Source organism: Perkinsus marinus (assembly GCF_000006405.1).
Source record: "Perkinsus marinus ATCC 50983 genomic scaffold scf_1104296940846, whole genome shotgun sequence".
Taxonomy (NCBI): domain Eukaryota; phylum Perkinsozoa; order Perkinsida; family Perkinsidae; genus Perkinsus; species Perkinsus marinus.
In genome coordinates this window covers 72,777-97,621 of record NW_003212688.1, presented here as the reverse complement: position 1 = coordinate 97,621, position 24,845 = coordinate 72,777, and the positions used below count along the sequence as shown (strand labels likewise).

General features: G+C 50.3%; 7 protein-coding genes across 7 annotated transcripts; 5 read left to right on the top strand and 2 right to left on the bottom strand.

Moving 5' to 3' along the window:
* Positions 1-413: 413 nt before the first annotated feature.
* Positions 414-1,180, bottom strand: Pmar_PMAR000956 (conserved hypothetical protein; the record flags this gene model as incomplete). The annotated part of the gene is made up of 5 exons (XM_002781955.1): positions 414-552; positions 597-682; positions 733-863; positions 922-1,034; positions 1,083-1,180. The coding sequence occupies 5 exons, from the start codon at positions 1,178-1,180 to the stop codon at positions 414-416; spliced, it is 567 nt and encodes a 188-aa protein (XP_002782001.1).
* A 1,632-nt stretch (positions 1,181-2,812) lies between these two features.
* On the top strand, positions 2,813-6,330 carry Pmar_PMAR000955 (Eukaryotic translation initiation factor 3 subunit, putative). The gene is made up of 21 exons (XM_002781954.1): positions 2,813-2,960; positions 3,054-3,196; positions 3,296-3,386; positions 3,432-3,563; positions 3,613-3,707; positions 3,757-4,011; positions 4,056-4,179; positions 4,232-4,309; positions 4,364-4,425; positions 4,474-4,579; positions 4,635-4,730; positions 4,783-4,877; positions 4,931-5,015; positions 5,069-5,152; positions 5,199-5,305; positions 5,359-5,490; positions 5,543-5,653; positions 5,703-5,903; positions 5,957-6,029; positions 6,082-6,156; positions 6,237-6,330. The coding sequence occupies exons 1-21, from the start codon at positions 2,829-2,831 to the stop codon at positions 6,258-6,260; spliced, it is 2,301 nt and encodes a 766-aa protein (XP_002782000.1). The 5' UTR covers positions 2,813-2,828; the 3' UTR covers positions 6,261-6,330.
* Positions 6,331-8,390: 2,060 nt separating this feature from the next.
* Pmar_PMAR000954 (40S ribosomal protein S14, putative) lies at positions 8,391-9,092 on the bottom strand. Its single transcript, XM_002781953.1, has 2 exons — positions 8,827-9,092; positions 8,391-8,754 (listed from the first exon to the last, which is right to left on the bottom strand). Exons 1-2 carry the CDS (start codon positions 9,076-9,078, stop codon positions 8,557-8,559), a joined length of 450 nt encoding a protein of 149 aa, XP_002781999.1. The 5' UTR covers positions 9,079-9,092; the 3' UTR covers positions 8,391-8,556.
* A 313-nt stretch (positions 9,093-9,405) lies between these two features.
* On the top strand, positions 9,406-16,202 carry Pmar_PMAR000953 (hypothetical protein; the record flags this gene model as incomplete). Its single annotated transcript, XM_002781952.1, has 19 exons — positions 9,406-9,540; positions 9,587-9,747; positions 10,158-10,201; positions 10,804-10,965; positions 11,862-11,910; positions 11,971-12,100; positions 13,428-13,539; positions 13,593-13,678; positions 13,735-13,859; positions 13,914-14,099; positions 14,148-14,281; positions 14,966-15,034; positions 15,084-15,140; positions 15,341-15,383; positions 15,428-15,478; positions 15,588-15,731; positions 15,776-15,870; positions 15,922-16,007; positions 16,137-16,202. The coding sequence occupies 19 exons, from the start codon at positions 9,406-9,408 to the stop codon at positions 16,200-16,202; spliced, it is 1,935 nt and encodes a 644-aa protein (XP_002781998.1).
* Positions 16,203-16,901: 699 nt separating this feature from the next.
* On the top strand, positions 16,902-18,864 carry Pmar_PMAR000952 (hypothetical protein; the record flags this gene model as incomplete). The annotated part of the gene is made up of 10 exons (XM_002781951.1): positions 16,902-17,006; positions 17,123-17,181; positions 17,614-17,692; positions 17,789-17,838; positions 17,886-17,980; positions 18,028-18,113; positions 18,162-18,286; positions 18,357-18,443; positions 18,483-18,605; positions 18,654-18,864. The coding sequence occupies 10 exons, from the start codon at positions 16,902-16,904 to the stop codon at positions 18,862-18,864; spliced, it is 1,020 nt and encodes a 339-aa protein (XP_002781997.1).
* A 1,756-nt stretch (positions 18,865-20,620) lies between these two features.
* Pmar_PMAR000951 (hypothetical protein) lies at positions 20,621-20,887 on the top strand (the record flags this gene model as incomplete). Its single annotated transcript, XM_002781950.1, has 2 exons — positions 20,621-20,695; positions 20,741-20,887. 2 exons carry the CDS (start codon positions 20,621-20,623, stop codon positions 20,885-20,887), a joined length of 222 nt encoding a protein of 73 aa, XP_002781996.1.
* A 1,139-nt stretch (positions 20,888-22,026) lies between these two features.
* Positions 22,027-22,262, top strand: Pmar_PMAR000950 (hypothetical protein; the record flags this gene model as incomplete). Its single annotated transcript, XM_002781949.1, has 2 exons — positions 22,027-22,110; positions 22,155-22,262. 2 exons carry the CDS (start codon positions 22,027-22,029, stop codon positions 22,260-22,262), a joined length of 192 nt encoding a protein of 63 aa, XP_002781995.1.
* Between the last annotated feature and the right edge of the window lie 2,583 nt (positions 22,263-24,845).

Below are 24,845 nucleotides of genomic sequence, written 5' to 3'. Positions count from 1 at the left end.
CTTTGAGGGAGATATCGCTATGAGTCTGTTCTGCATCGCTACTCCTAGTGAAGGCTCAGCTGTTGCTGTCTATTCAGTCGCGTCAGAATTACACTTCAATGAGCTAGGTTCAGCTCGTCCTTCTCTTGGACAAGACACTGTTGGAACACTTGTATTCTGAGATAATGAGGTCACCAAATCCAGCATGTAGACATTTTGTGTGTTTGGAGCTGTGGTCAATCCGAACTTCGTCAGTAGTGATGTATTCACCCTGTGTTGACAATCGGGCAAGTATAAGTCTTAAAAACGCTGATACAGGTCGCGTTTTCATAGTGTTCTCCCATACGCTCGTCAAAGCTCTCTTCGAAGAAACTATGCACTCACTAACCACACAAGTCATCAGTCGGTCAGTGAATGAAAGGTGTATATTATACTTAAGTCGTCTTAAACACAAACATCGGGTCTTTGGTATATTTATCGTCAAACCGCTGCAACCACCTGTCGAGCAAGTCCTGAGGGCATCTCATAAACCGAGCGTCACCGCCGTCACTCGTGTTGAAGGACTCGATATACCTGCGATAGACCATAACGACCACTTCCACAACGACAAGGTGTACCGGAACAGATTTAGGGCAACTTTTCTGGCGAACTCCCTCTTGAAATCAGCCGATTCGCCCACCGTGCTCATCTTGGGCAAGAGTGTCTGAGGAGCGTTAGTGAGTCAATGCAATTGCTAATTGCCATTTGACCAACCTCAGAGGGCTCGAAGGCCAAGCCAATGCGGACTGCTGGCATGCTAGCGATATCGGGGTTCAGCGGCCAGCCTGGTGAAAAGATATCAGTGGGCTTCGCGTTTGACAAGGCGCCAACGAAAGCCGCACCATCTGAAAACAACAGAGTCGTAGACACCCTTTGCTTCCTACAGGATTATCCTCCTCATACCAGTGGTAGCTGTGTAGTAAACTCCCAAGCCTACAGTGTCCGAGGGGACTGGTCGTAAGAGGAACACCGAGAACGATGATATACTACCAGGATTGGGCACGTCTACATGCCAACTGAAACCACGAGCATCACGAGTCTCAGTAGAGTCCTCTATCTGTTACCTCGTTTCGGTATCTTGGACAAAGTCAGTGATGAGAGGCCTGCCGGGAATAGCCAGACCGAACAGAGGGCCAGATGCATTCACAGGAGCTGTGTTCATAAGATCAATTAGTGAGATAAATTTGAGCTGCAATCTTGAGCCCTACATCGAAGGGAGCCACTCCGAACAAAACACCCCACAGAGAACACCAATTTTCCGAGTTCCACTGAAGCACATGGTACACAGGCTCAAGCCCTGCACAGAATGTCAAAAGGTAGCAGGTTTGGCACGAAGACAATTAGCTTGGTTTAGCATTTCTTCTCTAAATCGCCATGTTCTATCCAGTAGATTACGAAACCTGAAATAACTTCACTTGAAAAGCAACGTAAGTGATGATGCCAAGAAATACTTACTGTGCGCTTCTGTATTTCTCGAGATCGCTGACAAGGTCCGGCTTTGAGCCAAAATTCGCGCGGAAATCGGTAGTGAACAGATCACAGTCTCTCAAAACGAGAGAGCCTAGCGACATCCTCACCAATATACCACACTTCGCCGAACTACTCACCATGACTCCGGGACTTGGGCAATTCGTGATGCCGCTGCCCAGACCTACCACCGAACGACTTGGGCTCAGCCACTAGATGTTTGATTCTCGCATCGAGGAAAGACAAACGTCGGTTGGCCTGAAAGAAGTGATGCATTGAACTAGCAGGGGGGAGAGTACCCGAGGTGAGTCGAGCTGTGGTGGGTGCAGGACGAGCTGCGCTTTACGGGTACTAGTAACGGGACCTGGCAAGGCTGGGGAATCTCGATGCACACTGCGCCGGAGGGGTGTCCTCACCTGAGTCTTTGATGAAGGAGAGAAAATCTCGACAGTAACGGCCACCACTGGTCAAGCTGTTATCCTCACTCATGGTTGACGACGTGTTAGAACGACTAAACCGTCTGGAGAGACTCGTTGTTGTAGGACCCGGTGCGGGCTTGGTCTCAACTCCTCGACGCGGTGCATGCCGACCGTGCGTGAAAGAAGACAATACACATGCCATTGGAAAACAACCGCTGGCAATTCCCGAGACTTTTTCCTCAGTTCTAATTTAGTCTACAAGCGACCGCTGGTTCAACCAGCCTCACTGTAGGAGCTACGAACTACTCGCAACACGTGTCACTGTGAATGGTAACCCAACAACAATCGGGCGTGAAGCCGTGATCGACATGTGTAGGAGGCTGGCGGTAGCATTCAATGGGACTCGAAGTTACACCTAATCGCTGAATTACAAGCTAGCGATGATAAATTATGGCGTGCCCTCATTTACAAGTACTGAAGAGTCTACTTAACCGACGATAAGCCCGTCGGTGTTGAACACCGTGTCAATTGTTGAAGTAAAGCGTTCAGTAAATTCTCTAACATGGTCTGCAATGCAGCGTAGCTCGTCAGGCAGAACCAGTGAAATCAGGTGGCCACATGCTAGCAGCTGTAGTCGTGCCAAACTTTATAAGAACTGAGGGTCTCAGTGGGACTAGTGACTTGAGATATAGGAGCGGTTTCAGAGGGTTTCCCATCCATTTTTCACCATTAGCGCGATTTTTCGGAACCAGTGCCTTGGGAGGGAGCGGCTGGTTACCCAAGCAGTCTCCACGGACGAGCTGACGAGGTCAACCTCGTTGTCAAATCGATCACTATGGCGAGCGGTAAATTTCCGTCGTAGACGACTGGACCCATCTGATCAGCATCACTCGTTAATCTCGCAGTTGAGTGTAGATATTCGGTATGGAGCAGACTTCACTACTAGACCAGCTCAGTGACGAACAGAAGAAGCGGTTGGAGGATCTTAAATGCCAAGCAACAGACTTGGAGGAGTGCCTTTCTGACGCCGATATTGAAGAGTTCGATGATGGACAGGTAGTGCTTGGGTGTTGATCACTATCACGCAGACCGCTCATGGTCTTCTGTTGGTGAATCTGTGTGGTGATGATACTTAGTCTATCGTGACAGATACCCCGAGACGAGTCCTTCCAGTCGACCATCATCATCACTAACTTGCCTAAGGTGGAGGAACGGAAGGTTGACAAGCTTAAACACGTCTTGCTGAAGACAATAAAGAAGGTTGATGGTTGTGACGAGGAGGAACCTGACATGTAGTACTGGGGGATGCTTCCCCGGTGGGCGGACGATGGCAGTCTTGAGAGATTTGGGCAAAATTTGTGACGTTATCGTGCGACGCAGGTGTGTGTCAGTTACATGCCTATCAACGAGGAGGAGGGCCACACTGATGGTGTTGCAGTGGTCACATTTGCCAAGGCTAACCACGCTGCTGAAGCTCTGAAGGTAAGTCCTTCGTTACGATGGTGTGGAATAGCCATTGGATGACAGGTGCTCGATCGTTACCATTTCGGCAAGTCTAACGTACTGCGAACGTTCGCTATTGATCACAGAGATGAGGTACTTGCTTGCAATGATGATGGCACGATGCCTGAGGAGGACGAGGGTGAGGAGTCCACTGATGTAAGCATTGTTGAGGCATCCTGGCGGGACATGGTCGGCTCCCTCTCAGCATTTCCAGCATAGTCGTTTGATGGCCGGTTATACTCTTAAGGACACCAGAGACTGGATGTTAGACAAGGAATGGAGGGAGATGCTCGCTATAAGGTACGGCTAGAGGACCGTCTGGTCTGAGTGATTCATAACTGTGCATTAGATATGAGAAGCAGACCGAGGTGTCATGGTACACTCATCTCGACAAGCGCGGCCCCGTCATCCAGTACGATGGTGCTCGGGAGCGGGCCCAGCGTAAGGTGTGGACGGATTCTAATGTCGCCTGGAGTCCCAGAGGAACCTTTCTGGTCACCTTCCATAACCCCGGTGTGAATCTTTGGGGTGGGGAGAACTTTGAGAAGAAGATCCAATGTGAACACGCCAGAGTTCGTCGTGTCATTTTCACCAACAACGAAAGGTGAGAAACTGGTCTCTTGGACTCGGTGAGGACGGTGAGTACAGATACATGATGACTTGGAACGGTACTAATCCGTCCCATGCTGATCTCTCGGCTGTGCGAATATTCGATCTTTTCACGGGGGAATGCAAGCGAACTATGCCTTTGCCAGAGCTTGCTGCGGTTGCGGTAATGATATAAAGAGTAACCTTGCATCCTTCCCCGAATGGATTTTCTCTAGGATCCTATCGTTCCTCCTGAGCCCAGTGTTTCGGCTCCTGGAGCTGCTCCTGCTGCTGCACCTAGAGGGAGACGCACGGTGAGGATTCGACAGTGTTCTAGATATGCCAACATCGATTCTCATTTTTGTTAGATTCCGATGTACATGTGGTCTCAAAGTGGGGATTTCTTCGCTAAGAGGTTGGACAACGGAGTGTAGGTCGTTGATTCGGCGAATGGGGCCGGTCATGGTTATTCTCTCAGGATGATCTATGAAACACCTTCAATGGAGATGAAGGAAGTGTTGAAGTATCCCGGGATTACGGCCATCTCATGGTGCCCTGCTAAGCGGGATATCCTAGCCGTCTGGGTATGTTAGTCTAGGTTGTCCATGGGATTAGCAGCCGAATGTGTGGGGAGTTCAGGTCCCTGAGAGCGCTAACTCTCCCGCTAGATTTGCCTTGCTCGAATCTAAGAAGAAGAGTCCTTTCCAGGAAATCGTTGCTAAGAATGCGTTCCAGGTGAGGAAACTGGCTGATCTGGCATTTTCATCATCTGAACTCATTACTGTAGATTGACAACAGTCGTCCTGCCGACATCTTCTGGCACCCCCAAGGTGACTATGTGGCTACTAACGTCCTACGTGTGTCTAAGAGTGGCAAGACTGGGTAAGGTCTTTGGAAAGCCCGGAGTTAGATAGGACCTGCGTTGTGATATGTAGGAACCCTCTGTTGGAGATCTTCCGTCTTAATGAGAAGGGCTGCCCTGCTGAGAAGATTGAGCTGAAGAATAGGTCTGTGAAGGCCGTAAGTGTCGAGTTTTCCGATGTAGTATGCGGCTGATCTTTTCTCTCATTCAGGTTCATTGGGAACCTCATGGAAATAGACTCGCAGTGATCAACACTAACTCTGAAGGACGTGATCCTCAGATATGGTTCTATGAGGTAACGGGGTCACCTAGTAGTGTGTAGGACTGTTGTATGATGTCAGGTGAAGACTACTAGTACGATGATTGGAGCCCCTGCGACTGTTGAAAAGGTTGCTGAGTATAAAATGACCAACTACATGCATCTTTTCAAGTGGAACACCTTTGGAAGGTAGCAGTGTCCTTGACCATGAACTCTCCATTGCTAGGTTGTACGCTCCTTAGATACTGGGTCATGTGGTCCGAGTCTAGCGGTGAGATCGTCTTTGGATGTCTAACGCCCGAGAATAAGGTTGATATCCACAACACTGATGAGCACTTCATGCTTAATCATGTCTCATGGGATCCTAGCGGGAGGTGAACGCTCTTCGGCAGTTCCCTTATTGTATTCGCATTCTTTCGACATTAGATATCTCCTAACAGCAGTTACTCAGAACATCTTCGAGAGCGCAGCTGGTCGGGGTTACAGGAATGCTCAGGAGAGCGGTTTCTGCATCTGGAGTTTCCAGGGTCGTCTTATGTAGCAGAGATGGGAGGGGTGGTTCGATGAGGATGATTTTGACGTATAGGTATAAGTGTCCGAAAGAGAGCTTGTGGTTCTCGGACTGGAGGCCTCACCCGAAACAACTGTTGTCTGAGAAGGAGGTCGCGAGCATAAGGAAGGACTACAAGCAGTATAGTGCCCAATACGAGGCTGGTGATCGCGACTTTGCTAGTCAACAGCGTGCGGCTGCGGTTGCCGATAAGAAGGCTATACAGAACGACTTCAGGTGGGCTCCTTAGACGTGGGAGGGAGATGGACATAGAGTGTGCTGTGGTGTAGGTCTATGCTGAAGGATCTCAAAGAGTACCGTACGGAGATGTGCAAATCGTTGGCTTGTGACGACTGGGAGGAGGTAGGATCGTCGTCGTATTTTTCTGTTACTGGTTCACATTCATTTCGTGTAGGGCTTCAAGCGCTTGGCTGCATCAAGAGAGACTGTTACGTTCACTGAGACCAGAGAGGTCGAACAAGGAAAACCTGTAATGGGGGTTCTTAGCGTTTGTGGTTTATGGGGCTCTCGAGCTGATGAATTGTTGATGATTTTTGTTGTGTTTTTCAGAAGGAGGAGTTGTACTCTTTCTAAGAGGTGTCGAGATGTATCTATATGTCGTTACTTCTGTCAAGCTGGCCATCCTAATGCTACTACCGCAAAATATTCCGCTCACGTTTCAACAGTCGAGTTTTGTTTGTTTGAGTTAGTCGTATGAAGGGGAAAGTACGGGGTCTTAAGACCTGGGTGGAATCGGATAGGATAGTGTCGCTGCTGTCGTGACGCTCTCTAGTATTGTCATCAAATCCTATTTAGTTGATGTTATGTCGGAGCCCTCTAAGGAGCTGAATGCCGAGGTGAAAGCTACTGAATGCATTGATTCATCGGTGAAGGATAAGGCAGAGCCTTCGTCGCGAGTGGAGGTAAATTTGGGGGTTGTTTTGTTACAATACTGAATGAGGTTGTGATTGCTTATGGTCTGAGGAAATGTAGTTGGTGGTTTGATAGAGTGTTTGTGCCTTCCTGGTCATTTTGTTAAACCAGAGTTAATCTGGAAGGAGTCCGGCTCTGGAAGGAGTCCGGCTCTGGAATACACCTTCCTCATAGATAACTTATGAGTTTGGACCGGATTGATCATGGAAACGCTCATCATACGCTGGTTCTGGGCACACCTTGGTGATGTTCAGGTTAATCGTGAGGCATTGAGTGGTTACGATGAGTTGGTCACCGAGGAGGACATTTACGCCCTAGAGCGGTCGCGGAGAGGACCCCGACGACCGTCTTGGAAGTTACTCAATCCTCCCAGGAAGAAGTCGGGAGAGCAAGCGAACCCTATCGTGGTACTACTGGGGTCATGGTATAGAGCTCAGCAAGATCCCATTAAGTGGTTGGTTTCATGAGAATATTTTACCGCCGTATGAACGTTCGTGAAAAGTGAACCTTCCATAGTAGTTCATCGATGTTGTAACTTTAGGGACAGCGTAAAGGATCGCCGAGTAGACGGCGATCCTCCCCGGACTATGCAGACCTCCTGCCGAGTGATAATGAGGATAGTGATGATGACGGCCATCGAAGACGGCGTGGGCGGTCTCGTGAGCTCACCACTGCTGACATTGGCAATAGGGTATTATGCTCATCTCACCTGTACTTCCGCAGAGAACCCTGCTTAGGATCATGATAGTCCTCGGTTAAGAGCGAGAGTCTCGAGTAGAGAAGGCGATCAGAGACTGCGGAGTACAAGTGGAGAGAAAAGGTATTGTTGATTGTCTTTATGCGAGGATAACACATGTGTGTGCCAGGGAGCAGTTTTATCGTCGGGGAGAACACCGGCCGTATCGATCGTTTATGAGTGGTCGGTTTGAAGACCATTATAAGAAGTATACCACCGTTGAAGATCGGAAAAGGGTTCAGAACAATCGTGTGGCGGGCATAAGCGACTTCCTTGCTTGGGCTAAGGACGCAAAAGAAGTGGATGTCGATACAGCGACTGGTGAGCTTCAGGCTGGTCGATTGTATTACCTCCGATCTGACGAGAACTTCTGTTCAGGCCGTGATCGGGGGAAGAAATCATCAAAATCATTGACTAAATCGCCGAGGAAGAAAAGTCCTCGTAGTAGACGACGATCTCGAAGTCGATCGTCACACCACGATGACAGAATAGAAAGGCGCGAGGGTCATCGAGGTGTTGTATTTGGTAGACGACGATGAGCTGTGTACTGAACGATTGTTGTGTTTAATATTCCACCACCACACTTGCTAGTGTCGAACCGGTAGGGGGGATTCTCCGCCCTTTTCGGTACTTGCTCCCACGAGTGGTAGGGTGAGGGAACCCCTTCTAACCTCTATTATACCGTGATATACAGAAGACTTAGCGGAGGGGAGCTGCCGATGCGAATCGGTACTTAATTTAGGTTAACAATTAACTTTCTTTATGTATGTTAATTCTTCAAACCATTGAATGGTTGCAACGTTGCCTGTCACTTGAAAGGGGTAAAGAGTAAATGAGCGAATGTTGTTCAGAATAGGCCGATTTTCTCATTTCCAGAGGTAACAGTTCAAAAGAATCATCAACTGCTTACGCGTGAATCAGATGTGACATCACTCAGTGACCGAGTCTCAATCCCAATGAATCGTTACTGATTAAGTACTGACCTTAGACAATTATTACTATCATCATTCTTTATCCCATCCGGCCAACAGTGACAACACAAAGCATATGAGACTATACCTCTTTTTTCCAGGTTCCCAATAGAAAGCCAGCCGTAATAAACGAATCGTCCCGTGCGACTAGTACAGCACTTGCACAGTGAGAACTAACGGGCCAGAGTCGTTATAACGACAACCATACAAACAGAACCAACAGAGGCAGCAAGCTGCAGAAGTCAGCAGCTTACAACCTGCGACCACGGCGACCGCACTTCTTCCTGGTGGAATCGGTAGGGATGGGGGTAACATCCTCGATACGGCCGATCTTCATACCAGCACGGGCGAGGGCACGGAGGGCAGCCTGGGCACCGGGGCCGGGGGTCTTGGTCTTGGTACCACCTGTGGCACGCAGCTTGATGTGAAGAGCGTTGACACCGAGCTCCTGAAAACGACAATTCGACATGCAAGTTCCAAACGAGTTGAAGCGATAACGAAAATGTTAATGATTTCTTACCTTGCACCTGACGGCGACGTCCTGAGCGGCAAGCATGGCAGCGTAGGGAGAGGACTCATCACGATCGGCCTTCACCTTCATACCACCAGTGACACGGACCAAGGTCTCGCGACCGGACACATCAGTGACGTGGATGAAAGTATCGTTGAAGGAAGCGTAGATGTGGGCAACACCGAACACGAGCTCACCCTCACGGACCTGGGGACCAAGTTGGAGGGGCTCCTCAGTCTTAGGGGCTTTCTTAGGGGCCATTGGGAAAAGTGGCTGGTACTAGTATGGAGAACCACACGCCTCGCCAAGAAAAGTTTAGCGCGATCGATTACGATATTTTACTGAGTAATTGTAAGATTGCGCAAGTGCGCAAGTTATATTGATTTCTCATGGCGCGCGCATACTCATAGCGGAGCGAAACGACTTTCGTTCACCATTTTCTTGCAATGATCGCAGAACGAAAGGTCCTGAAGATTTCTTCTAGTGAATGTTATGAGAGGACATAGCGCCCAAGCCCCCGCAAGGAACACATCGTGGTCCCTCATGTTTTATCAGTTACGTTCATTCACCCCGCACCCTACACCTTTGATGATGCTATCGTTCAAACCCATTCACATCTTGCTCCTACTCGGCTCGTCTGAAGCTGTTCGGGTGAAGCATAGGGCTATCAAGAAGCTGATCACCAAGGCTCAGAGCCACCGATGGAATCCTGTGTCACTGGCGGTGAGAAGTGACATCTAGGGGTTGAGGTGGAGTTGCTACCGCTCAGATTTTCCCCGATCCCGACGAACCGAGTGGCTGCTTCGTGAAGTCGAAGTTCTATGGCAAGGAAAGTCGTATCTATTTCCAGCTCCAGGAGGGTCATTCATCCGGAGAGCTTGTCTACAAGGTCGATAAGGAGAAATCAACATGTCCTACTCCTGGAACGAGGTACCGTTATCATCGTTTGCATTCTTTTATGTTGTGCCTTTAGCCCACTAGAAGTAACGGGTAGCGTCACAACGGGGAAGGGAGACGTCGGCGACTGTCGTACTGGCGTCAGACGTATATTCTCAAAAATTGGGATGAAGGATGGCCCGAACCCTGCAGATTTCGTCAAGCGTAGCAGCAAGTTCATAAAGCAACTGTGCTCGGGAAGTGCAAGCAATGGCGGCTCAGTGTCACAAAATGATGAGGAAGATGAAGACGATAGTGATTGATTCTGAATCCATGATTCAGTGTGACCAATGGTCATGCGCTCTTACCGGTTAATCGAATACATGTTGTCTGGCTTTGTTGAGATATGTTGAGTTCTGAGTAGTTGAAATGGATGGGCCCGATGAGTATCTCCCATTTGTTAGGCGGAGGCACGTTGAGGGTGAGCCGCTCTGGCTGACATTACAAGGTAGCTGTGCGTGCTGTTGCACGGACACAGTTCCCAGTCCAGCGTTCCTTTATTGAAACGGCCACGAGAAGCTCGTCATGAAATAGCTCGGAAATGTATGAAACACTAGCATGCAATAGTGAGTATTTAACAAAATCATTTTCTGGTCATTCATCTTACGGCTTTTGAGTCAACCAGTGCCCCGACCGAAACTCTGAACAGTAGACATGTTGATCACCTGCGAGATCTCTCTGGAAGCTTGCACATTCAGTCGGTTATGGCAAGGGGAACCGAAGGGCGTCGCTCAATCTGGAGGACTTGGTCTTAGGGGAAAGGACTGATTATTACTCCTAAGAGAGGATCGTGTCACCGATTGGGCTCCATTTGCTGTGACAATTTTACTGGTATGGGCAACACACCACGTCCATATGCCTCTGCTGGGAGATCTCGTGAATACTCGCTAGTAGTGATGCATTACCATTTCGGCCGAGTGACGTAGAATTGACGGAGTTGCGAACTAACTGAATGGAGACCCGTTTTGACAGAGTTTCGAGTCAACTAATGGAATTTTTTGGTTGAGGGAAACCCGTCTCGGTTCTGATGAGGTCCCTTCCGGATCGCAGCTATACAGGTGTACCCCTCACGCGGGACGATGGAGAGCCGCTCGCCATCGTGGAAAGTAATCAGCCGAGACAATAGGTTGGAGCTCGTTCCAACCTGCATAGAGTACAATAAGGATGACAGGGAGGTGAAAGCATATTGGGATTATACTGCACCACAAGAGGGTGAGTTGCATGCATGATAAGTATGTTCATAGTCCTCACAAGTCCAGCGCTGAACTCCCCTAGAACATCTCTTGCTGCTACCCAGTGGATGATGATCAGAGAGAAGGAGCCACTGAGCGGAACTAATGCATACGGTCTGGAACGATAAAAGAGGCCAGTTTGTTGGTGGGCCCGAGACGCATGAACTTCGGAATCGACACAAAAATTGATCGGGGGTAGCGGACCTCGGACAGACTCTCGGTAGGTGGAGTGAGGAGGATTTGAACACTTCAGGGGCCCATTTCACAAGCCTCGGTTAGGCACGAAAATCGTAAGGCGCTAGGCGATTTTTGCACCTAATAGCGGGTAGGCTCTTTCACAATGGCAAGGCGCATTTGATATGAAATCAGCAAGGCACCTAACTAGGTCCACCTAAACGTAAGGTACATTTAAAGACGCCTTAGGTCAGAAGTCCTTGTGAAATGGGCCCTAGAGAATCGCTTACTCCAATCGTGCATCCTGTCAAACCGTTTTGAAAGATTCCTATCGAGACGCGCTGGCAAATACGTCCACGCTCTATGAAAGATTCTTCTCATGATATCACCTCAAAACGCACTTGACATTCTAGTAGACTTATTCCACCGTTTGTTGTGGATCTTAGAGGCTACGTTGTCATACACTACGACCTGTCATCCACAGAATTGGTCCGATCATCCCTTCATCATCGGCGATGCGCGGAGACAGTGCGGCGTTGGTCAGGTCACGGAGTGGGTCCGTGAGACTCATTCGCTTTCTCATCGGTGTAGGACTGTAGGTTGACGTAGGAGTCGACTCATAGTCGCTTGAGATATACGGTTCCACGTGTAGGCTCTTGTCGTAGGGTATGTAGTGCTGTTTTGCGTTGGACAAGCCTGTAGCTCACCAGGAATGCGTACTGTTGGGAGCATCTAGTGCGGTCATCATCGGGTAAGTGTAGGTCCTCAGACTGGCTGTGTGGTGTCTCGTATGAGGCAGATTCTTGCTCAGGCTTGACGAGCTGATCAGGGATGAGGATGAGCGACGACTTTCCGTGACCGAGAAGAAGTTGGATTTGAAGAAAGACATCATACACTTGCGCCTTGGCGGCACGGTTACTGAAAGCCTCTCTGCTCGACTCGTCGGATTTTAGGGTCTTCTCTCCTGCAACGTGGAGATGGAGATCAGTCTAGATTCATTTCTCTGACTGAAAGGCCTCGAGGGAGGGACTAGGGTTGTCCGGGTCAAAGCTTATTGTCAAGTTGAATGTACCCGTTTTTGAGTTGTAAATTGTTAATTAAAGGCTTGATGCATGGCTGCACCTCTAGCTTTAGAGCTGTGTGTACTAGTCTGATCTTGCTCCTAGACTGAGCTTGCCTTGTACGCAGTTTACGTGGAGAGACTATGGACCGTAGAGGGCCTGCCATCCGTGACACGTCGAGGACTTCCCTCCTCCCCAGCCCTCCCGGAGTAGGTCGTTGCTGTTGCGTCTGCTCGATTGTCTGGTAAGCTGGAGTGGTCAGGCACGCGCTCAAAGCCGTCGAGATAGATGTGCTGAAGACGTCTATGAGGCCCAACATGAGGCTCTGCGGTACCTCTGTAACCGAGCAGAGGGGACTCGGCAACATTCAGAGAGCTCTCTCGGACCTGTCGGACCTTGGACAAGGCACTCACCGCAACCATGGCTGCCGCTAAATGCATGCCAGCCGCCCCATATTGTTCAAGCCCATATGGTGAGGAGTGAAGCTCAGGTTGGCGGCCTAGCCCTTCTTTTCAGCCTGGGGCTGTTACGGGCTACCACGGCCCGCCATCTCAGACTAGCACACAAGTTTTCTCATGTGCTCAGTGTAAGCAGTGTTCCTACTATACTACAGTGACGAGATTCCCTTCCGAGGTACTCCATCGTCTTCTCAATATGGCAGGCCTGCCATCGACTTCGGTGGGAATTGCCCTACAGGTGGGATGTAGTCCCTGGAGGCCGTCGGGCTATGTGGTTTCATTTTGAGGTCATCATCAGCAGGCCTATCTTCCCAACCATTGGGCGGCTGGACCGGTCCCACCACAGTCGTTTGGTATCGCGCCTCAAGGTGCTTATCGATGGAGAGAAGCGCGTGGACTTGAGTCCGGTTGTCAGATTCATCGTCAACTATGTGCAACAACTTTTACATCAGCGTAGTCGAGCCCAATCTACCTCCGAACCACCGTGACGGACCACAGCGGGTGAGCCGTGGTTCGCATCTCCATCACGCTGGGTACGGCAGCACATCGTCATCTGGCTGTAATGCCCACATGGTAGGCAATGGGCTCTAGTACGCGTCTTGGAATGGCTGGGCCAGGTCCATCAAGTTCGTCAGCGAGCGGTTGAGCGGCACGGACACCCCTCACCTTGCGTATGCGCTCTCTCGGAACGTTTGCTCAAACTGCCGACAACACTGATGATGAGGTGAGATGGTCGCCTCACATCGCAGGGCTTGAATCTATCCAGGAACATTCCGAACCGGTACGTCCAGGAGGAGTTACTCGGCGACATCAACGCGGCAGGCTTCGCTGATTTGTTCGATTTTTTCTACTTACCGATGGGTAGACCTGTGCTTGTTCGCGACAATGTCTCATGGACTCTGTGAGCATTCCAGATCACGAGACTCGGGCTAACTTTGGCTACTGCTTCATCAACCTGGTTAGCCCTCAGCAGGCTTCTAACTTCTTTAAAGCCTTCGATGTGAGTCGATGACTTTCTGATTGTATCAGAATAATTGATAGCAATGGTTGACTCAGGGTAAGCCACTTCGACGCTTCACTTCTAACAAAATCGTGGCCATCGTCCCTGCAGCGATACAGGGCTTCGAGGCGAATCTGAAACACTATTCTCGGAAGGCTGTTTGCACTGACGTAGAGATTCAGTGAGTTACGGGTTTGCCAGACTTATTATGTTCGTCTCTCCATCGCTTCAATAGGTTCCGTCCTCTGTTCTGGCTTCACGGCGCTGCGGTAGAGTTTGTGCGCAAAAGTAGTGGAGAAAGTCGAGTAGTGGCGAGCGGCGGCTGCGGGTCTACTCGGCATGGCAACACGAACCACATTGCTTTCGTCATGGCTGGGGACTCTAGCTCAGAAGAGACTCGAGCTGGAGATGACAGTGATTGGTATGTGCGAAGTGTTCGATTGATGGTATGTAACGTATGATGTGTCAGGAAAGCCTCTTATAAGAAAGAAAAAGGACCGCCGGCCTTCCGCCCGACGGGGGTGATCTCGCCAACGTCATCGTTGCCAAACGATGATCATTCTCCCGTTGTTCATCACCGCCATCGCCGCACTAAGAGCGATGGTGGGTTGAGGAGATCTCGTGGTATGTCATATTCGTCTTGTAGTGGATTGTGATAGTGAATTTTGCTCAGTAGAGAGTCACTCGTAGACTCGGTCTTTTCCTCCTGAACTCCCTGCTTCACCTTTTGATTATCCGTCAGTTGTAGAATACTGACTCCTGTTTTTCCATAACATATCTCTTTCATTCATAACGATTTTGCTCACTCCTTATCTGATCTTGGGTGCCCCCTGCCGCACCTCTGTGTTCGTCTCTGTACTCCTACGAGGCTGGTGCATCAGTAGGCACAAACCGCGAGTTTTCCATTGGTAGACAGGAGGACCGCGGACTCCTATTCTGGTGTGTATTTAGTCAATACACTGTAGTAGCATGGGCAAGCCAGCCATCACCATCCGAGCTATGTCGGTGAAATTTTCTCTTGCGCTGCTCGACGGCGTGTTTCACCCCATCACAAGTGATTATTTTTGTGGTCTCTGCGATGTTGTGCCAATATCAATGAGCTCCCATGCACTTCACCCGCCATTCAAGCTGTTGTAAGTCTTTTGTTGTATGTTTCCCACTCCGGTTGGTCGCCAGCCTGTCCCCGGGGCTCGTCCGGATCATCGCGAACGGCGTCTGGTTGGTGATAGCTCTGAAAGCAGTATTTGCCATGACGCTGAACATCGCGTTCCGCTTATTAGTTGTCAGGTTTGACCGAGGACCCTAGAGCGGAGCGAGCTCGTGTAGATGAAGGCAGCTCTTGTGGTCACCAGACGGGTGAGCACATCACGAGTACCGTCTCGCAGGTCAGACAGATGTTCCTCAGGTTCGGAAACGATATTGCCCTATGTTGTGTCTGCGGAAGTCTCGAGCATGCCTGATGGTGGGTCGTCGATTCATGTACCTACCTTGGGTGACTTCGCTCTTCCACCATGGTCTTCGGTCACCGTTCGGTCGCCACAAGATGGCGCAGTGGCCGAGTCCGCCGATGGCTTCTCCTGGGCCGGGACTTGGATAACTATGCCGAATTCGGTCCTTTAATACGCCTCGTAGGGTTTCGACGTGATCGATACTTTACTTCAGACGATCTTGGAACAAGGTGCTCAGGAGGAATCATCGCAAGCTGGTGGGGTATAGGTAACGCTACGAGATTCGATATTGTTGCTGCAGGCATTCCAGCGTATCTGGTCAGTGTGCCTATTTCGAGCATGTCAGCATCAAGTGAGCATCTGTCGACGCCACGTATGAGCGATGATTCATCTGAGCTTTGTATCGCCATCATATAAAACTAGTTGTCAGTAGATTTGGATGCCCCCATGACACTGGATAGCCCGGTCCCCAACCACGCGAGTGTCCTCGCTGAAGCATTATACCAGGCCCGAGACGATGAGTGCTGCTGCGGAGGCTGTGGAACTGCTGGCGTGGGGTTTGAGGCTCCACCGGAGGTGCCGGATATCACCACCGTAGTCATGAGGTGTGTTCGACTAGCCCCGTTATTCATGATGTAATTCTGCTCAGGAACGTACCTGTTCGCTACACACCGTCTACTCTGATGCAGGAGATAATTGAGTATGGCTTCGGAGGCGAATTCGACTTCTTCTATCTGCCTTTTGGTAAGTTTGAAATGTCTACATTGGTCCGTTATGAATTTCATTTGTCAACAGACCACAAGAGGAATTGCAATCATGGCTATTGTTTTATCAATCTCTCCGACTTCTCCGTGATGGAGAGGTTTGCGGCAGCTTTCGATGTGAGTAGCACAGGGTGTTCGCTGATCGTTTTGAGGTCATAACGGACCGACCTTATTTGGTGGTAGGGGAGACGGTCCCTTCGACTTGCTACACGGTGGGAAATCGAGGTGAGCCCTGCGGTGCTGCAGGGTTTCGAGGAGAATCTCCGTCATTACCTGGGCAACGAAGCCTTCAGGAATCTGGATGAGGAGTGAGTCCGTCTGCTGAATCTATCATAGCCCGATCGCAGGTACCAACCAGTATTTTTCCTTGATGGTCAGCCTCTGAGGCCAGGCACTGGAGTGGCCTGTCCAAGAGTTCCTTAGATACTTGGACGGTTCCCCATGCAGTCAATCTCGCGTTATCATTCAGCATCATCATTTTTGTCAGTGTTGATACTCGAATCTGCGCTATCAATGTAAGCCCAAGTCAGACTGGTCCCCGCAGATGGACTAGTTTAGCATGAGCTGTTCAATCTCCCGTGCAGGTATCCATCATCAGACATCGACTGCAGTCAGTCAATTCTCCTGCCTAACTCGTCACTAATGTATTTTCCACATACAACTTCCTTCCAAGCTCGGTTGGTAATGCCGTCTCTCTGTTCTTCGTGGTCAACATCGATCACCGGCCGTATGCGCTCTGGCATGGGTCCTCATAGGAGCTCATTTCGCTCCTTCATCTGCGGGAATCTGTTCCCAGGTTTCTCCCTGCCCTACCTGATTATTCCACCTCGTTTTCCACTCTTCCGTAGATACGCATGACTATAGATCATTCTCGTGCTGCTGCTTCTTTCTCATGACGATCTGCGACTTTGGGTTCATCACTGCAGATCGTTCAGTCAGCGTTCCTCGATCAGTGCTCGACCAGCCATTGCCCCAGTGGGAGGTGGATTCATACGTCTACTGCGTGATTGAATGTCCCACTCTGCTGTGCCTCATCATTGCTTCGACAGCAACGACGGTCCCGACGACTCGTCCGTTCTGACTCATCTGCCACCAGTATGTGACTCCTGCGGACGTGTAAGTGCATGCTAGGCTTAGATCGTTTGTTCGGAGTGGTCTTGATCGTTTTTATTCGCGACGGAATTCCTTCGTTCCTCCCAGCAGGTGAATGACTCTCATCTGCGTCTCATCAGGTGGACTTCCAAGATATCTACACCTCCCTTCGCGTGCTGCAGTCCTTGGTGGATCTCATGTAAGGGTACCGGATGATGAGGCAGTGTGGAATGGCAGGTGGCTTACGCGGCGTCGATGAGGCCTTGTCATGACGCTCATGGTGGAAGGGCGCGACAGCCTCAGCAACCGGCAGGCGAGGTTTGCTGCTGCAGGCCGTCGTCCAGGTAAAGCCCATCCTACATCTTCACCGCCTATCGTCTCACTGATTCGCATGGTACAGTCGAGGTCGACTCCCCAGTGATCCCAGAGGGAGATCGGTCTCTTCGAGGAGGATACACAGTGGTGTGAGTGTTTCCCGCGATGAGCAGTATCCGTTCTTGCTCTTAGCTGCGGCGCCCTCGGTAGATCCCGGACCATGGTGTGCATGTGATCAGCGCACTCGGAGCTGCATCGTACAACACAGCGATCGTGGACCGCGTTCTCTTGCTTTGACTGCATTGCCCCACCCCAGGGGAGCGGCTCCGACGAGCAAGTTCCATTCGCAGGCGGAGAACCCGAGAGCATCACCAGATGGAAGAAAGGCGAACTGGGTGATGTCACTCCAGTTGAGTGATGCCTCTTATCTTCCAAAGATACGAATGCTCGGCAGATCATTTGGCCCAGATGCCCACTCTTTGTTATTTCAGGCATCTCGCGAGGTCGGCTCTCATGAAGGAATAACGACTGTGATGATGAGGTGAATGTTGCTCGAAATGACTATGCTTGACTATCTGTCCATTCCAGACACATCCCAAATCGGTATACGCAGGCCGAGCTGATCGCCGAGGTAACTTTCACCGGATTTGGTGGGACATTTGACTTTTTCTACCTCCCCATGGGTAAATTCCTGCTCTCCTCCGTAGTGGCCCATATTGTGCCGCTTCAGATCACAGCACTAGAGCTAATTTCGGCTACTGCTTCATCAACTTTACAACGCCAGAAGTGGCTTCACTGTTCACACACCTTTTCAGCGTGAGGAGATGCCGCCGGAGGCAATGTGATGGAGGTTGAATCCTTCAGGGGAAGCAGTTGAACATGTCAACGTCGAAGAAAATCGTAGAAATTGTGCCCGCTAAGCTGCAAGGTTTCGATGCCAATTTATTGCACTACAGCAAGAAGGCCGTCTCCACTGACTCGAAGGAAGAGTGAGGCCGATTAATGACTTGAATTACTAGCAGAGCGATTGTTTTTTGTAGTCACATAATTCCCTGTCAGGTTCCGCCCACTGTTCCTGGTTGATGGCTATCGACTATCTTTCACTCGCGTTCCATTACAAAAACCGAGAGAAATGGGGAGGCATTCGTAAGAGGTCTCCGTGCCATGAGTGGCATCTTCTGGTAGGTCCAGACAGCGTTCTGCGTGTTCAAGCCCTGAGAGGAGCGACAAGGAGAATCGAGTCGGTCTTGCCTCCAATATCGGGACTCTTCTCAAGAACGCCTGCCACTGTACTGGAGATAATCCAATGTGAGTCGATGATAAACATGAGAGATTCGGCGAGCCCGCTTTGTGTAGTTCAGGCGAGGAGAGACTGATGGGGGAGCGTTACGCTCCTTTTGGGTTCAATGATGGCCAGGAGAGGTTCCGCTGGATGAAGAACTCTAACGAGGCCTCAGACGATCCTCCCTCGATCCAATCTCCCGACTTTCCAATATTCCTAGACGGTGATCATCCGTCGACTATCGGTGAGACCAATGTCTATATACTTAAGGCAGTTCGTGTATAATCTCAGTTAACAGGGCAGCTTCTTCCGCTGATGCTGGCCCGACCTCAAGCCCGTAGTAGAGTAGGTAGAAAAGTATCATATTGAGGTGAATTAGGGAAACATTCGCTGTCCGTTTACCCAGTTGGCGTGTTGTTCTGGTTTTCATACTCTCGTCATGGCCTCAGGTTATTGTATCCGACTATTTATTCTCACCATTGAATCCACCTGCCTGTGTTGTAGTGCAATTCCCCTATTATATTACTACGGCGAGGATTTCACTGCTCATACTGCTGCTGCTACTGCTCGTTTACTACTCGTGTTCGTGCTGTTCAGCGATGTGTCGGTTGATGTTATATTTACATTGACGAGCGGTCATTGCGCTATGAGAATATCACCACATTTCCTTTTTCCCTATTGCGATTGCGCCGTCCTAGTTATTATGGTGACCGCGCTGTCAATGCATTGTAGTGGTCGAATGTCCCAGCATCTTGCTGCTGCGCGGTAGTTTCCTAGTCGTTAAGGTGCTATATGCCGTCCGCCACATACTCCTATTCTCATAGAAGTTCTTCCGGCGGTGTTGGTGGATGGGTGTCTCGTACTCTTCTCAGAAGTGGGCTTCATAATTCGTCTCGAGTATCATGATACTGTTTGATATGTTGCAGTCTCATCGCTATCACAAGTAGTTTGTCTTCCTCACCTTGCTGCATTAGTGACATCTGGTTTTGGTTTGCAAGTGATTGGCGAGGTTTTCTTCGAGTGTCTCTAGCGTTCAGTCGTCCGGTGAATACTGCTGTGCGACTCTCAATGGGAGGCTCATAGGATTGCCGATTGTTCATGCAGCCGCCTCCATTCCCTGTCGACTTTCAAAGCTCTGAGATGTCCCTACCTTGGGTCGACACTCTGGTAGTTGTCCTCAGCTCACTCCAGAGGAGCTCTGTCCTGTCAGTTGGATGATATCTCGGAGAACTCGACAGTGTCTTCACAACAGAGTCCGGTGTTGTCCCCTATGGATACTGGGCTGTGGGATACCATACCTCAGCAGCCGCTATTGATGCCACAAGCGAAGCAGCAATGTGCTCATGATGCTGGAGAGCTGGAAGCCCTGATAAACCGCATTCTTGTCGATGTACCACGGCTGCCGATAAAGAGCGTTGCATACTCAGCTCAGTTTATCAGGTGACCCTGAAGGCCTCTGGCCGGGAGAGATTGCCAGAGAGGTACGACATTCCGACTCGGAGCAGTGGCAGACGCCGTTGTAGACCTCGACGTAACAATGCCGCCCGTCAGAAGCAAAATGGTGATGTGTTTTATATCGGCCCACAGTAGATCGATGTGGAGTCATCCTTCAGCCTGTTACGGGAAGTGCTCAGCTAATCCAAGGGGAACGGCCAAGCACTTGGAGCATGACGAAGGAAGACACCCCAGGCTAGCTGATCACAGCTTCATTGAGGGGAAGACTGCTCCGCCGGTGAGTGTTCCACGGCGGGGACCTCATTACGAACTGGCTGCGCATCAGTCTCATGCTACAGCTAAGGCTTTCCGCTCTCCACAGGCGAGTGTCACTTCTCTAATGATGAGGTGCGAAACGATGATGGTTGGACATATTCTTGTCAAAGTGCTATTCTTAGGAACATTCCGAATCGCTACACTCAAGGAGAGCTGATCCAAGAAATTTCTTCCTCGGGGTTTGCGGGCAAGTTCGATTTCTTCTATCTGCCAATCGGTGAGGGAGAAATGTTGTTGTCGGACTACCGCGCGTTTGTCAGATCGTGCTTCCATGGCTAATGCTGGTTATTGCTTCATCAACTTCACCGACGTTCAAGATGCCAATTGTTTTTCCAACTTCTATGCTGTGAGTTTGGCTGCATCGCATTTGATTATTTGAAGTTGTCTTCAGGGCCGAGTGTTGGGCAACTTCGGATCAAGGAAGGTGGTCGAGATCGTCCCTGCTGCTATACAGGGCTTCTATGAGAACCTCAGCCATTACAGCAAGAAGGTCGTGTCTACTGAGAATAATCCAGAGTACGTCAAACGCCTACTCTAAGGTGCAGGTCTGCAACCGCTCGTGCTAGTTCATTATGGCAGTTTACCGTAATTGTTGGTCGCGCAGGTTGAGACCGATCTTCCTCGTCAACGGGAGACCAGTGAAATTCGCTCGCGCCACCGTGCCATGGCAAAGTCAGTTTGAAAACCAATCACATGTCCAAACGTTGGCTCCTCGAGAGCATGCGGTAAGTCGAACTAATGTGTAAGTCTCCCTCCCCATCGGGCCCCGTGTGGCCAGGTGTTCACGCCGCCGTCAGCATATTCTACCCTTCATACTTTTCGACAATAGTGGGTTCTTCCCTCATGGCGATGACCTGATCAAAAAGGTAGCCAAGTAGCATTCTCGACGGACTGCCAAGCTATCAGCAGATGCGTGGTTTGTGATTAGGCTCATTCTTTGTATGTGTGGCATTACCTCGAGTATCTTCTCACCGTCGTTCCCATTGTCAAGAAGCTCTTAAAGCTATTCTGGATAGCCCCTCTCCAGTCCTCTGTTGTTGACTTTCTCGTATTGTCATCTCTTTTCCGTTTCCACCATCTCCCCGTGACTATTATAGCTCCTGCTGTGATATTGGCTATCACAGTTGATAGAGCGTTCTGCAGAAGCTCTATCCGAGGGTGATTCCGTGAGAATGGTAATTGTATCAGTTTGCAGTAGTCTAGATAGTTGGTCGTGATATTGTAGCTGCGTTTTTATGGTGGACCGAAGCTGCCTTCTGGTGGTGGATGACCGTCGTTGCTCGCGCCCTCTGCCGTTGGGTCATGTTATTCTTGAGGTGTATTTTAGTGAGCCGTGAGAGTTATTCTACGTAGTGTCAGGTAGCCCTCTCCTCTCACTGTATCTTGTTATACGCGCTGACGATATACGAATTGAGCTTTCGTTCTAAGCTATGGTCGAAAAACGACTGATCGCTATTATGATACTCTGCTGCTCGCTCACTCAGTTGTGTTAGCTTTGATGGTACGACCGGTCACTTGCAATTTCTAGCTTCTGACAGTCGAAGTTTGGCGCCGACTCAGTCTGGTCGGGTCGATGACTGATGATGCATCGTTCACGTTGTGTAATTGTCAACAGTTTTTAGTGTCGAGGATCGCCTCAAATTCCTTGGTGATATCAGCGCTTCCTCGTGCTCTCGGATGTCCTCAACCTTCACTGTTACTGATCTCAACGAGAAGCTACACTTTGGGGAGACCGCACTATCCGATCAAGACTACGGCTGTGTGAGGAGACAGTTCCTTATGTACCTCGTGAATTTTTTCGTCAGATCGGCGACAGAATCCCCAACCTGTGGTATCCTGAGAGTCTTCAGCTCGCACTCTCGGGTGTCGATGAGTCATCCGGCATGGACTCGATCAAGGTTATCTCTGCCTAAGTGAGTTAGGTGCTTGATGACTGTGAGATGCGCCTTTGGTTCTTCAGGACTTGACTACACCAGAGCTTTCGCAGTCCACAACGGTTGAGCAGGGCGACCCTCTGAGCCCTGAGACATGCTCGGTTAGTGGTACACCCACAAGGGTGAACTCGCGTCTACCAGCATTGGCCCCTATTGAAGGGCGCGCCGACATCGAACCTCAGAGAACTGGTTGCATCGGACCTCGTATGAGTATGGGAAATGGTTGGTACTGTTCCGCTGTGGTAGTTTAGATTTTCTCTGTTGCAGATACTACGATGGATGATACTAGAAGTATCTCTTCAGCTGACTCTCGTCCAGAGAAACGAACAAGCCCGTTGTCGAGATTCCCTGGTCAGCAGACCTTCGGGAATGCTGCCAGACGTCGTCGTGCACGTGCTGCGGACAGTGGGTTGCAAGCAAATGGTCTACCGAGGTCTGATTCCGTGAGGAGAGTCGCAGTGAGGGTAAAGCTCCTCTCTCATGACTTGTGCCGGCCTCACTGGATTTGTTCTGCAATGTAGCCATCCCGTCGTCAACAGCGCTGCAAGGATGTGTGCTGCACCCATGTGGGCGCTCCCTTTCCCAATTCTCACGTGTGGCCGGTCGCCACTTCTACAGCACCACAGAGTAGCTCTTGCGGGGTGAGTCGACGCTAATACCTCGTTCTCAGATGTCCGACCCAATGAGCCCTCGCTGGCCTTCGTCATGCCGGCTCCGCGTGGCCCCTGCCGCGTGGTCAACAATTTTTTCATCTCATATGCTGGGCAGGGATGCTTTCCTACTAACCAGGTCTGTACATGAGCTCCTGAAAGTGGCTAGAGGCGGATGACACGTGCTCGTAAGTGCACAAGTATGTCAGGTCGAGGCTTCTGTGTCATCCCCTTGTGAGCCAGCATGTTGCCCGCTGCAGCCGACCCTTCCACAGCAGTACCAAATGGCAGGACCCGGAAATGTGAAGATGTGTCCGTCTCACGGTACCCGGAACTTGGCTCGCCGTGTTTCGATGTATTGTCATTGCAGGTCAATGCGGATCGACCTCCCAAGACTTCAATCGTAACGCTTCCAACATTGTCACTAATAATTTCTATCTCACACTTCCTCGACACGCTGGTCCGATGAGCATGGCTACCAGTTCCCGCAGGAGGCCTAGGCGTCCTACTGCGTGCCGTCCGTTCTGCCCGATAACCTGCTGAGGGTAGACTGTGCAAACTCTAGGCTTTCCAGACGAACCTCAATCGAGAACTCCTGCAATTGTGATCGATCGGATCATGTTTTCCCTTTACAGTCGAAAGCCGCTCCTGCCAGAACTGTTTAAGTAGGACAGCCTCGGGCCGCGTTGCAACAGCATTGACTTTCAACTGAGAAACAGTTTCGTGAGGCGAGCCATTTTGCTCTTCTGCTCATCTTTCATGTTTTTTACTCACTCTCTGTGCTAGGCAGGTTCCACTTGACTTCTGCGGCCTCTCATCGACTACTTTTCACTTTTCCACAACGCTGATCTGCGACACTTCAATTTTCCTCATAACCACAGCAGTTGCCGTGTCATCTCGCTCTATTCTGGTACCGGTGAAGAGTGATCTCCCGGTTGTCTTCCGTAGAAGGTTCTGTTGGTGATTTTGGTATTTTTCTCGACTATGCTGCTGATCATGTAGTCTAATCCATCTATGTGTAGAGGACAGTTAGACATGCTGATTGCCACGTCCTAGTTCCTGGGACATCAGCTTCGTGTTGGTCAATTCGCTCGGCTTGGTCCTCGTGCTTGTCCTGGGCCGTTTGGTGCTCTAGCACGTGGGTCTTTGCTTGTACAACTCGTGTTTGTATCGTTGCTCCCTCTTGTCGACGATGTCCTTTACGTTAAAGGATGGCTGCCGTTCAATAAGGTCCTCACGTCAAGTGAAGCGTAATGAACATGACTCTAGCCCGTCCGTCACTCGAGGTAAGTCGTCTGGGGGAGCTATGCAGCTAGGGACGGACGGTTCGCTAGGTCGGTCCACTAGCCAGAAGCGAAAACGGCAATCGACCTCTCCTGACTCAGACCCTCTCTGTGCTACGCCGAGGAATAATCTTTTCGGATGCCCTGCAGATGGTGAGTGTTCGGACTTCTTTCACATAGGGAGTTCATCGAGATAGAGAGTCCCGGTCGACCTCCTACCACACCTAAGAGCTCGCGGCCGTCGGCGAAGCGCCATAACTCTGGGACACCGAAGCGGCCGGGAGAATCTTTCAAGGAAGAGTTCCAAGTGAGGGCTCCTCGGTGTGCAAGCAAAGCTTCGCCAGCTGCCTAACACGATGAATGGGTACACAGCTCAGGTCTTCACTGTCGGCTCGCGTCGAGGGTCTTTACCACGAGGCCGAACATCAACCAGAACCCGCGCTTCAATAGCCACCAATCGCAGCAGTACGTAACCGAACTGTCTTTGTGGAATGATTCGGTGGCGCTACGCTCAGGTTGTGGTACCCGCATGAGTATGGGGGAGGTGGTTGATCAGCTCGAGTTGCCGTCTACTGGAGGCAAGGGGTACGCTCATTAGACCTCAAATTGTATGAACGTCTAGCAACCTG